Source organism: Hyperolius riggenbachi, chromosome 3 (assembly GCF_040937935.1).
Source record: "Hyperolius riggenbachi isolate aHypRig1 chromosome 3, aHypRig1.pri, whole genome shotgun sequence".
In the NCBI taxonomy this organism is placed as follows: Eukaryota; Metazoa; Chordata; class Amphibia; order Anura; family Hyperoliidae; genus Hyperolius; species Hyperolius riggenbachi.
In genome coordinates, this window is record NC_090648.1 from 336,665,408 (window position 1) to 336,678,239 (window position 12,832).

The 12,832-nt window shown below is 38.9% G+C and overlaps 1 protein-coding gene across 1 annotated transcript in view; it reads right to left on the minus strand.

Annotated features, from left to right (window-relative positions):
- Positions 1-12,658, minus strand: part of LOC137562326 (dynein axonemal heavy chain 3-like) — a 1,996,682-nt gene extending 1,984,024 nt beyond the window's left edge. Inside the window, exons 1-2 of the mRNA XM_068273663.1 lie at positions 12,604-12,658; positions 12,484-12,548 (exon numbers count right to left, since the gene is read on the minus strand). Coding sequence (XP_068129764.1) covers positions 12,484-12,548; positions 12,604-12,658 — 120 coding nt within the window. The remainder of the gene's footprint in view (positions 1-12,483; positions 12,549-12,603) is intronic.
- Positions 12,659-12,832: the final 174 nt, after the last annotated feature.

Below are 12,832 nucleotides of genomic sequence, written 5' to 3' on the forward strand. Positions count from 1 at the left end.
CCATTACACTACACAGCTATATCCGGTGCCCCATCACACTACACGGCTATATCCGGTGCCCCATCACACTACACGGCTATATCTGGTGCCCCATCACACTACACGGCTATATCTGGTGCCCCATCACACTACACGGCTATATCCGGTGCCCCATTACACTACACGGCTATATTTGGTGCCCCATCACACTACACGGCTATATCTGGTGCCCTATCACTTTTCTCGGCTATATCAGGCGCCCTTTTATAGCCAAAATCATGTTTATTGGCTACACAAGGCACCCTTTTCAAATTAATGCCACTATAGTGCTTATTTTACACGAGCAGCTTAAGTCTTTGTATTCACTGTCGGTCAGCTGCCCCCATCCACCGTCTGAGGGCTTGCTAGCGCTCAGCACAACTAAAGTGAGAGGGATATGGAGGTGACCATTTTTATTTCCTTTTAAGCAATACCAATTGCCAGGCAGTCCTGCTGAACCTCTACCTCTAATACTTTTAGCCTTAGACCCTGAACAAGCATATGCAGAAGATCAGGCGTTTGACATTTTTGTAAAATCTGATAAGATTAGCTGCATGCTTGTCTCTGTGGTGCACCCAGTGGTGCTTGATGAATAAAACCGATTCTGATTCTCAAAGCCATTAAAACAAGTCCAAACTGAAAAGACAATTAAACACTATTAGTTACAATCTAAGCAATTGCAATAAAATGTTATACATTATTAGGTCTAAATGATCAAAACATCACTGATACAACTTATATATGCAATCACTATAATTAAATTTGACATGAAACTATTCAAACACTATTGCACCATTTCCACACTACACAGAATGCTATGCTGAATATGCACAGTCTCTAAAAAGTGACAAAACGTGAAAAGTGCAATGCTACACTAAGCAACAAGTTACTCATTGTGCAGTGTCCTTGACTACTGCTAGAATGCTTCTGGCATTTTCATCTAAGACAACAAGAAACCAACAATTACCCATTGATCATAGACTGCCTTCACATCACCATACAAAGCAACAAGATCTATCAGCACTTTCCAATTCATCTTAAAATTAGGTCTGCAGTTTTATTCCAGTGCTTATTTAACCTTAAGGGACACCTACCCATTGAGAATTATGAAGGTTCTCTAAGCTTACCACTTCATAACAGGCTAGCTTTCATGCTAGGATCATGCTGATGCTTTGCTCAGCACGGGGCTTCAACTGAAACTATTTCACCATAACCTTCACCCCATGACAGCACAATCTTATATTACAAAAAAAAATTCCTGTTTGTCTCTAAACTTATGTAGTCTCACTATTACAGAGATATGCTTATAACAAAGAACCTTGATTTTCTTTGCTGTACGGAAATTGGAATTGGCAGGAGCTGAATTGGAACTTTGCATAGGGAAAATCCATTTCAGACGGCTAATGGTTAGAGATGGACAATGCTAGTTACTCTGCATGCAATTTGCATGCATGCCAGTGTGCATCTGGGCCAATCAAAATCTTCAAGAAGTGCATTTCCAAACCACATACAATTTGGATGCAATGTCCAGGCCAGCCGTTACTGGCATCTTAGTGACCATTTCTACTAATGACTGATTGCATGGCAGCTTAAAGTGGACCCAAATTAAAAATACAAGATTTCAGAAATAAAATCTATTTTCTAAATTATAATAGCAGCCTTTTTTAGCTGCATGATGACAAATATAAAATATTTTACATTTACTGGAAGAACCCCTCGCTTCCTTTCATATTGCCAGGACAGAATCCGGCAAACTGGTGGAGTAGATGGTGTCCAGCAAAGAAGGAATTGCTAATGGCTGCCACCTGTATTACCCTAGTTATGAAAAGAGAAGGGTGAAAAGCATGCACTGAAATGCTCATAGGCTTGAAGGAGTGTTTATATATCTTTGTATGTGTCAGAGTGGTGCAACTTAATATTTTGAATTTAAAAAAATGTTTGTTTGGGTCCGCTTTAATCTAGTGGTTAGGCAATTACTCTTTAGATTTCCATGTAGTATGGGGGTTTACCTACATAATCTGCTCATAGTTTTTAATATCTATTGACACAAATACTACATGGATTTGTTAAGATTGGTCAGAGGTTAGCCAATCATAACTGAAAGTGTATACCAGGCTTTAGAAGAAAAAGCAAGCTGAATAAAGCCTAGTACAACCATCCAATTTTGATTGGCTAATGGCTGGATAGTGTACTGGTTAAGGCCTCTGCCTTTGACCAGGGTTCAATTCCTGGCTAGGGTCAGTGCCTATTCAGTAAGAAGTTCTTGGCCAAGACTTCTTAACACTGCAGGGTGGCCCCTTGAACCCCTTAGTGGCTGCAGCACTTGGGCGATTTGAGTATAACAGGAGAAAGCGCTATACAAATGTTAGGATTAGAGAATTATTCACACTCCCATGTAGTATGAGAGCTTGCCTATAAAATCTGTTTAATGTATTTGCCCTCATACTATATGATAATGGTAAAATGAGCCAGTCATTGGCCACTCAAAATTGGATATGTGTACCAGGCTTAAGGGCCATAGTGTATACTAAGGGTACGTATACACATCCAATTTTGATTAGCCAATGACTGGCCAATTTTACTACTTCCATGTAGTATGAGAGGTTACCTACACAATTGGTTCATAGTATTCAAAGTCAGTTTGCCCTCATTCTTTTTTTTATAACAGATAAATACTATGAGCTGATTGTGTAGGTAAACCCTCATATACTGCATGGGGGTGGTAAAATTGGTCAGTGATTGGCCAATCATAATTGAAAGTGTGTACCAGGCTTAAGTGTACTTTCACACTATGCACTTTATGTTGCATATCCAGAAAAAAACCTCTTCATGGTTTTCAACGGTCTTCAGTTACCTCCTCAGCTGCTAGAGATCTTGTAGACAAATATTTAAAACAACATTTTTAAGTGTATAAGCCAAGCTTGATACACAACTAAGCTCTCTAAAATAGCAGATGGTGTTACAAAAAAGCCTTTTAAAAAAGGTCAGAGGTTATATGGTAAAATCAAACTTTGCTCAGATCCTCAAGTCTACAGGATCGGCTGTTTTGTGTTTGTTTTCTCAGTAAAAGTGGACTTTCACCTTCCATACACAAAGCCACCTGGCAGCAGTTGTAGCAGTGTTGGCAGATCAGAAGGAGAAAGTTCTCTTAGTAAAATGTAAATAGAAATATTTATAGCTCTGCAATGCTCCTGAATAGAAACACTTCAATAAACAATTAGGCATCACTCAACAGGTTACTGGAACGTTTGACAGCTTGGTTTCTGTTGTCTACAGGGCAGGACAAAGATAAGCCGCTACATTGCCAAAGCTCCCTTGAAAGCTTGTTTTATGCTCTGTGGCAAACGGGATGGATTTTCTTTATGTATTTTATGGAATACTTTTATAATGCATATTTAATATGAAAGTACCGTAATTTAAAGGGAAGGTCCAAGCAAAAAAAAAAAAAATGAGTTTCACTTACCTGGGGCTTCTACCAGCCCCATGTAGCCATCCTGTGCCCTCGTAGTCACTCACTGCTGCTCCAGTACCCCGCTGGCAGCTTTCTGACCTCGGAGGTCAGGGCCGCATTGCGTACATTTTTACGCATTCCCGCTAGTGCAGGAACATTAACATATACATTTTTACGTGTTAGTGGTGCAACGCATACATTTTTGTTCCTGCACTAGCTGGAATGCGTAAAAATGTATGCAATGCGGCCCTGACCTCCGAGGTCAGAAAGCTGCCAGCGGGGTACTGGAGCAGCAGTGAGTGACTACGAGGGCACAGGATGGCTACATGGGGCTGGTAGAAGCCCCAGGTAAGTGAAACTCATTTTTTTTTTTGCTTGGACCTTCCCTTTAAGCAGCTAGATCGTGGTACCCAAACATTTTAGGCCAAGTGCCAGATCGCCATTCTTAAGAGTGCTAGGGGGCTGAACTAATGAAATTAATCAATTTTTGGTGATTGCCATTATGTACATTATGCCTGTGACATTTTTTAAAAAATAAAAGATTTTCACGGGAAATAACTCGCATAATGAGTGCGGTTAGCACAGTGGCTGACTGGCTGTTACTGCTGCTGGCCCCTGCATGCGACGCCACAGCTACAGCCTGTGAGTCGCATGGAATTAACAGCTGTAGAGAGCTTTGGGGGACCACAGCAATGGCTCCATAGGCCAAATTTGGCCCCAGAGATGGACTTTGGATGTTCCTGAGCTAGATGAATAGTTAGCCTGACAGAGTCCACTTTACGAGGACAACAACCGACATTTGTATATCGCTTTTCTCCCATAAGACTCAGGCTAGGTTCACAGTGGGAAATTGGGTTGTAAATCATAATATAAGAATATTGTATGGCTTGGGTACAGATCAGCTTCTTTTAAATGCAAATAAATTTAACTGTCAGACCTGTAGTGAGTGGCTTTACTTCAGAAGAAAACGCAAGAGTCCTTTTCCCACCGACTCCCACGCTCCTGGAGAATGAGTGGTCGATTTGATGAGTGGTCGATTTGATGTGTAGTTTTTACTGTCTTTAACCTCTGATTATGTTTTCTTTCATAGTATCCTCAGTCTGTCTTGCCCAAGTGTGCGACCAGGGAGCTATAAACTTAGAGTACATACCTCACCTCACAACCGTGGGAATGAAAGATGGCAAGAGAGAAACTAATGTGTGGGTGGTAATAACAGTAACTATTTGACAGATGTAATCCAGGCTCATAAACATCCAATATAAAACTAATGAACTTTAAAATATCGATGACAGGGACCCTTACTCCATGCATTAAATATCACACTAACATTTATATATATTTGCATTTATGGTTGGCATATATTACAGAAAAACCATATGGTGACATTTCCTTTTATAATTGATATCCTTCTGTTCTTCCATTTTGCACATTAGAGACTGATTACCGTATTTCACAGGCGCTTTGCTACCATAAGCAATCTAAAGTGTTTAATTCTTAGCTCTGCGCTCACTTTTTGGGGTTTTATTGGTTAGATTATAAAAGAAATAAATAAAAATACTTTTGTCTGATGTTCATCTTAACAGCCCTTTTACAGGGCTGAATGAAAACTGACATTACACATACTGGACAGTGAATATTTTATACTTTTTTGTTTAAATGACACAAACTAAATGGAAAGCAGAAAAGTTAAAGTATAAACATAATAAAATCCACAGACCATGAGACAAGGACAAGCCATAATTTTTATAAAATGCCAGGTACAGCTGTTAAACTATCCTCTGCGAGAACAGAAGGACGCGTCTGCAGAAGCATAAAAATCATATTAGCAGTTCCAGGCACAGCCAAGATTTTCCCCTTAAATTATCGCCCTTAGAAATTTTATGCAGAAAGGTCTTAAAATGAGCCAGGGAAAAGTTGCTAGGTGCTCCATAAAGGGAACCTGTCAAGATGGCTGTTCTCTGTTCAGAGCTGAACCTAGCATATATTGTCAAAAGGATACCACCTCACCACTCTCCCAAACGCAATACTATTCACAGGGAAGGCATAGGAACTGCCTCTGAACTACTTCTGATACTGTATCTGTGATAAAATAATATCCTAAGGTAAAAATACATCAAGTGTACCATGTTCACTCTCTTTCCAAAGCTGATTCAGTCTCACACAACAAGCAAGTAGTGGATTTAAAACACTTAACCTGGCTACTTAAAGTGGACCTGAACTCTTGCACAGGACAGAGGGAAAACAAAGAGAAAATATGCACCCTACATGTGTTTAAAGAGTTTAGCTAGAGTTGATGCAAACTTTATGTACATTTTTAGCAATGTCATCAGCCACTGTGCTTGAGTGGTTTAATTCCAGGCTGCACAAATAAGCATACAATTACAAATTGTATTGCCAATACCATGAAAATGCTATAAACAGTTCACTATCAACAACAGACACAGATTATACTGTTCTGTTTCTAGAACTAAGAGAAAGCATCAAAACCAAATGGCATGGAATATTACAGAAATCTGTTCTCTACCACCCAAACAAGGGTGGCAGGGAAGGGTGGCCACATGGATCTCAGGCTGCATTGACGCTGTTCATCAAACATTCACTTGGATGACCCCTCACTCAACTCTCCAGACATGGCCCCAGTTACATCTGCTTAGTCAACAAATTAAAGCAGCCTCTATGAGGATCTGATAGTGATAGATCAGGCAGAGGGCATGGCTACAAGACTGGTACATTTTTCAGTCAAGACACTGGCAGAATAGTAGGAACACGGTGTGTAGAAAACCAAACCAAAACCAGTTGTGTTTTTTTCTATAGTAGGAACACATATTGAATAAGTGTATGGGAGTCTCGTGGAACAATGTAGAAAAACTTTGCTCAGTTCTTATCCTTAATTGTATTCTTTATTAGGGGCAAAGCATGCTGATGCTCTTTCATAAACAACTAACAGCTTCATTATAACATACATAAGGGGACGATCCAGTAAGGTCTATATTATAGCAACATGTTCTCAGAGGGTATCAGCATTATTAGAGTAAATGTACATAATGCTGGGTACACACAATGCAATTTCTTGTCTGACTGATGGGATCTGACGATTATTTCCGACATATCTGATCTGCTCCCCATCAACAACGGGATCAATCAGGAGGAGTTTGAATACAGATAATTATGAGGACAGACAAAATTGGTAATGAACGGTAAACTGACGTAGTCTTACAGCATGGGCACATGGCACAGGGCCGTGTTCACTTCTATGGAAAGTGCAGGCAGCAGCAGGGTGCCTGCAGACATTCTGGTGTCTCAACTAATGCATTTATCCAGACACTGCACCGGCCCTGGCTTGAGTGAGGATTCTGGGCAGCTGTAATTCCCCCCCCCCCCGCCCCCTGCTAAATTGCATCTATTCTGTATAAAATATTATATACATTAGTAGTTGAGTAGTAGAACATGCAACAGGATCAAAGTTTACTGCAAAGGAATGTTCCCTTCATTACTGCCCTACTTATACACAATTCAGCAATGGCCATTGGCCACACTGGTTGTTCATAAAATTCAAGTATTGATTGTTTTTTTATGAGGAACACTTAAATTACAAGAGACCACAGAAAAATAGTGCATCTCTCTCATTCTCTGACATTTGCAATAGTAAATTGCTTTCTGTGTTCTTTATTTTTACTATGTACCATTCCAAACGGGCTACTTGTGGTTCTTTGTATAAAAATCAATAGTACCTCTGCAGTCAGTGGCAGGTAACCAGCTTTCAAAGTGGTGACTGACATTACCTGCTCAATCTGGATGGCTCTTTAGATAAAGACAAAACTACAACCTTCCAACTGCTATTCTCCTTGGACTTTCAACATCAGTACAGGAGTGATAGCTTTAGTAATTTAGTTACAGTCAAAAATATCTGAACTTCTATGGAGAGCCATTTCTTAAAAAGAATAAAAGAAAAAAAAAAACAGCGAAAATTATTTCGGAATCATTTTTTTAAGATTCAAGTGTTGGGGTAGACATATTAACTGTTTCTCCCAAGTTATCTCCTAGGATTTTCATCTCTTTAAAACGACTTCAGAATTTTGTAATTGAAGTAGCACCTAATAGTTGGTGAAAAAGGGCCACCAAAATGATTTTGCTGCAGGACAAAGGAACATATAGACTTGCAATTAAGTAAATAGTGAGCAAACAAAGAAGAGAATGTTCACAGCTTCCTCCCTGAATACAGCAGACGCTTTTCTACCTTCTTTACACATCTAATATACTTTCAACATAATCTGATAATGCTGGCTAGCAATGGCAACCTTATCATGATCAACTAAATGAATTGAAATGCATGAGTGTTATGCTAGGTACACACGATACAATTGTTCTGGCAGATTTCCCTGCCAGATCAATTTTTTCCAACATGTCCAATTTAAATCTGAATCGATTTTCCGATCGATTTGCCAATCAATTTTCCATTCACTTCTACGAAAATCGATTGAAAAAAATCAATCAAAATTCAGATCGGACATGTTGGAAAAAAAATCGAACTGGCAGGTAAATCTGCCAGAAAATTGTATCCTGTGTATCTAGCATTAGCCTTCCAGTACCTTAAAAAACCACTCAAACAGTTTTTACTATTTGAATACTTAAAGTGAACCTAAGGTGAGAGTTATTTGGAGGCTGCCATATTTGTTTAACCACTACTGGACCATGCGCTGTTTTAAAACATCCTTTTAGTCCCCGTTAACAGACCACAGAACGTTTTAAAATGTCCTGCCTGCTGCTACCATTCAGGATCATGCAGCAATCCCCCCCCCCCCCCCCCATTGTGCTTAACATCAGAATCTGCAGAGCTGCGATTGGTGAAAGGGCAGAAATCTTCCCTGAACCCATCATAGTGCCCTAAGGCCAATGAACTTTGCTGTAACAGCTCTGTCCTAAGCAAAGAGACAGTGCTGAGAGTGAAAAAAAAATGCATGCAAAAAATAAAAATATACACTTCACATTACATTTTATACATTATATAATAATAAAATATCTCCTTTCCCCCTCCCCTGCCCCCCACCCATAGTTAAAATAAAACCCTTTTTACTATGTATGGTATGAGGATATATTACTGTTATATTTGCATATATAGGGTTGTAATTATGGGGGTGTCGGATGCAAAACTGAAAAAAATGCACCTTTATTTCCAAATAAAATTTGTTGTCATACATTGTACTAGGGACATAATTTAAATGCAATAACTGGTACAAATGGGCAAATAAAATACATGGGTTTTATTCACAGTAGCACATTTTATTTTAAAACTATAATGGCTGAAAACTGAGAAATGATTTTTTTTCCATTTTTTCATATTATTCCTGTTAAAATGCATTTACCATATAAAAAAATTCTTAGCAAAATGTAACAACCAAAGAAAGCCTAATTGGTGGCAAGATATAGATAATTTTGTTGTGACAAGTAATGATAAAGTTATTGGCAAATGAAAGGTGGGAGCGCTGACAGGTGAAAATTACTCTGGTCCATTAGAGTAAAGGCCCTTGGGGGTGAAGTGGACAAACAATACCACTTGACCTGGCTGCCCTGCTGATCTATTTGGCTGCAGTGGTGTCTGAAGTACACCAAAAAGAAGCATACAGCTAATCTTGTCAGTCCTGACAATATTGTTAGAAACGCCTAATCTGCTGCATGCTTATTCAGGGGGTTTATGGCTGAAAGTATTAGAGGCAGAGTATCGGCAGGCAGCCAGGCAACTGGTATTGCTTAAAAGGAAATAAATATGGCAGCCTTCATATCACTCTCACCTCAGGTTCACTTTAAAACCATAGATGAAATTTGGACACCAGTCAACTTTAGGTAACCCAGCAGAAAACCTCATTACGAAATTCAGTTAACGTGATTGAGTACACAGCACCCTCTATAAGTGCTAGGTTTTCAATAGGTTGTAGTAAACAACACTCACACTATTTGCGCAATCTCAACGCTTTGTGCTATAAGAGGTTACTGTGGCTGGGTAACTGATCCCCATAATGTTTCCTACTGGGTCCCCTAAAGTAGACTAGAGCGGACATTTGAGTGTAATCCCACTTTAAAAGCTTAATACGAAAAAAAAAAGCAAATAGAATCTCAAGCATGTTATGAACACAACCTCAGACAACAATTGGAGTCTCATGTCCATATCTGAGATCCTCCACTGTAGAGATTTCCATTGTCAGTTTTCAAGTTTATCACTGCCCCAAACTTGGATAGGAGAAAATAAACTATCCTATAAAGCATGTTCTTACAGTTGCCTGGAGCTGTTCTGTGTGTGCAGGTAAAGACTGGCCACTGCCCCTTCCCAGCCCCTCCCCAATTACCCCATGTGGTTACTGGTAGGCTTTTACAGCTGTCTGTCCACTACAAAATCTGCAGTTAACACAGGAAATGAAGCTATCGAACCCAGCTATCCAGATACTTTACTGCAAAAAGGAAGGTTGTGCACTGCACAAAACTTAATTAACCATCACACACTTTGAAATAAAAATGAAATGACAAAGTAAGGCATTAAGTATCTTTTATTTCATCTTCCAAAAGGACAACACTTTTAAAACACCTCACCATCTTATAGGGTAAAACAAGCAAATTTGTTTAGAAGCTTAAAAATAATGGTAGAGCATTTTCTCCATCTCTGTTCACTAGAGTTTATCAAGAAGTGCCCATCTATCAACTAATATTCACAGAAGATGAATTTTAACAAACTTTCCTGATTACATTAGGTGACAATTTATCCATGATCAGTATACATACAAACTGTTCAGCTCTCTGCCAGTGTTGGAGAGTTCCTGCACCCATGGTAGGTTTTTCCAAAACGATCAAAAACATTTGATTCAGGCGGTTAATATCTAATGTGTGTAGTTATCTGCAGGATCTGATTTACTAAGGCCTCTCCAGTACAGTTAGAGGATCCCTGGGTTCAGGTCCATAAATGATCCGGCAGGTCAACTGGACTTCGAATACATTTTCTGTTAAACTGCAGTTTCCACCTGTATTATATATTTGGCACAAACTGAGAATTGTTGAATGGTTAGTAAATAGGGATAAAAAAACGAGATGCAATTGTTTTCCCTAACATTCAAATTTCATGTAAATGGTATGCAACTTGGAACTGGACCAATCTCCTGTGAATTGTATTGATCCAAATTCATGCTGCATAACATTTACATGACATTTGAATGCAATGAGAAATGATTTACATCTAACTGATGGGGAACTGATCCCCATAATGTTTCCTACTGGGTCCCCTAAAGTAGACTAGAGCTGACATTTGAGTGTACTCCCACTTTAAAGCTTACCACGAAAAAAACAACAAAAAACAAATACAATCTCAAGCATATTATGAACACAACCTCAGACGACAAGTTGAGTCTCATGTCCATATCTGAGATCCTCCACTGTAGAGATATCCATTGTCAGTTTTCAAGTGTATCACTGCCCCAAACTTGGATAGGAGAAAAGAAACTATCCTATAAAGCAGGGGTGCCCTGCTAATAATAGGGATTATTCGTAAATAAGCAGAAATATTAAAGCAGTGTAATGTAGGCCTAACAGTGACATATTTCATATCAAGCCAGACATTCCTGAAGTAAAGAATAAAAAGTTCCTTGGCAGCTGCATGTGACTTTAATCCCACAAACACTACTTTACATGCCATTCAGAAATATTAAAGGGAACCTGAAGGGATAATTATATGGAGTCCACCATATTTTTTTCCTTTTAAGCAATACTAGTTGCCTAGCAGCCCTGCCGGTCTATTTGGCTGCAGCAGTTCCTAAATACCACCAGAAACAAGCATGCAGCTAAACTTGTCAGAAAAAATGTCAGAAACACCTGATCTGCTGTATGCTTGTTTAGGGTCTATGGCTAAAAGTATTAGAGGCAGAGGATCAGCAGGTCAGCCAAGCAACTAGTTTTGCTTAAAAGGAAATAAATATGGCATCCCCCATACCCCTTCTCACTTCAGGTTCCCTTTTATCCATCAATAAATGAAGTTTGGAGCCAATATATCTTTACAAATAGTTTAGAAGTGCAAGTGAGAAAAAGCAAAAAGGTCCTTTTAAAAATAAGTAATCAAACTCCACCTGAGGTGTATGATGAAAAAAAGTTAAGAAAGAAAACATTTTGTACTTGTGCAACTGTACTCTTCAATAATTTCATTAGAGGAATTTCAGTGACTTTGGTATAACATCACATTCTTTTGGAATAGAACAGACACCTTCCTCGGGGTATCATATAATCTCGTTTTCAAATTGTTTTCCAATTTTCAAGGCAGTTTACAGTCACAGCACTAACAAAACACCAGTCCTATAAGAACAATAACGAGGTTTCTTTTGAAGAAACTGCTGGGACCCCCAGGAGCCAGTGCATCCATAAAACACACACTGAATGGAATAAAAGGGACTGATGTCTTAGCTTGGCATTAACCTAGACCTCAAAGACACCCTTCAATCTGGTTTACACTCTGCTATAGCACTCCAAACCCTTCTACAACTACACTAATAATATTTATGTGCGCTATGAAAAAAAATGGCAATGATTTAATAAAGGCAAGCAACGCACATTTCATTTTGTTCCCGACTGTGGAAAACGCCAGTTGGGCACCTTAATGGCAACATTTAGAAAAGAACTTGTTCCAGACGTACTGGCATTAGACTAATTCAAACTTTTTATTTAGCTCAACTTAACGGCACCTGGTGGAATACTATTCTTCTGAGTGATTACGCTCTACCCAAGACTCATTCAATTAACATTACCACAATATGCGCATTTCCGCTCCCTCTACCCACCACATATTAAAAATGCAAGCCAATAATACCACCTGAAGCTAGAACGAAAGGTTAAACAGAGACGGTATTGCCATAAAAATTGCCTGCAGATGATTACTGCATCTTTTCAAATGAACTAAACAATCTGTCACACTCCCTAGCTGATATAAATGTGCTAAGTATCGTTACATTAATGATAATAGCAGATGAAAAAAAATATATAGGTACATAAAAGGTTTCTTGCCTGCAAAGTGACCTTTTCAAGTCTATCCCAACAGCAGATACAGTGGATCCTAATTACTGTTCAATATCCTCCGCTTCCAAGAACATTAATAATAATAAAAGGACGAGGAGAGCCATCAACATCCGATTGAGAGACTGAGATTTTTTTGAATGTAGTCATGTGTAGATGGTTTTTAAAAGGCAAAATGCCAGTCAGGAGATCCTACCAGACTATTGCTAAAATACTGACAGCAGCACTACAGTTAATCAATAAACAATGCCAAGAGCTGACAAAGAAAGAGAAAAATAAAGGCTTTCACTAGTTTGCAGTTTGAAAGCTTTTGTTGGGAGATTG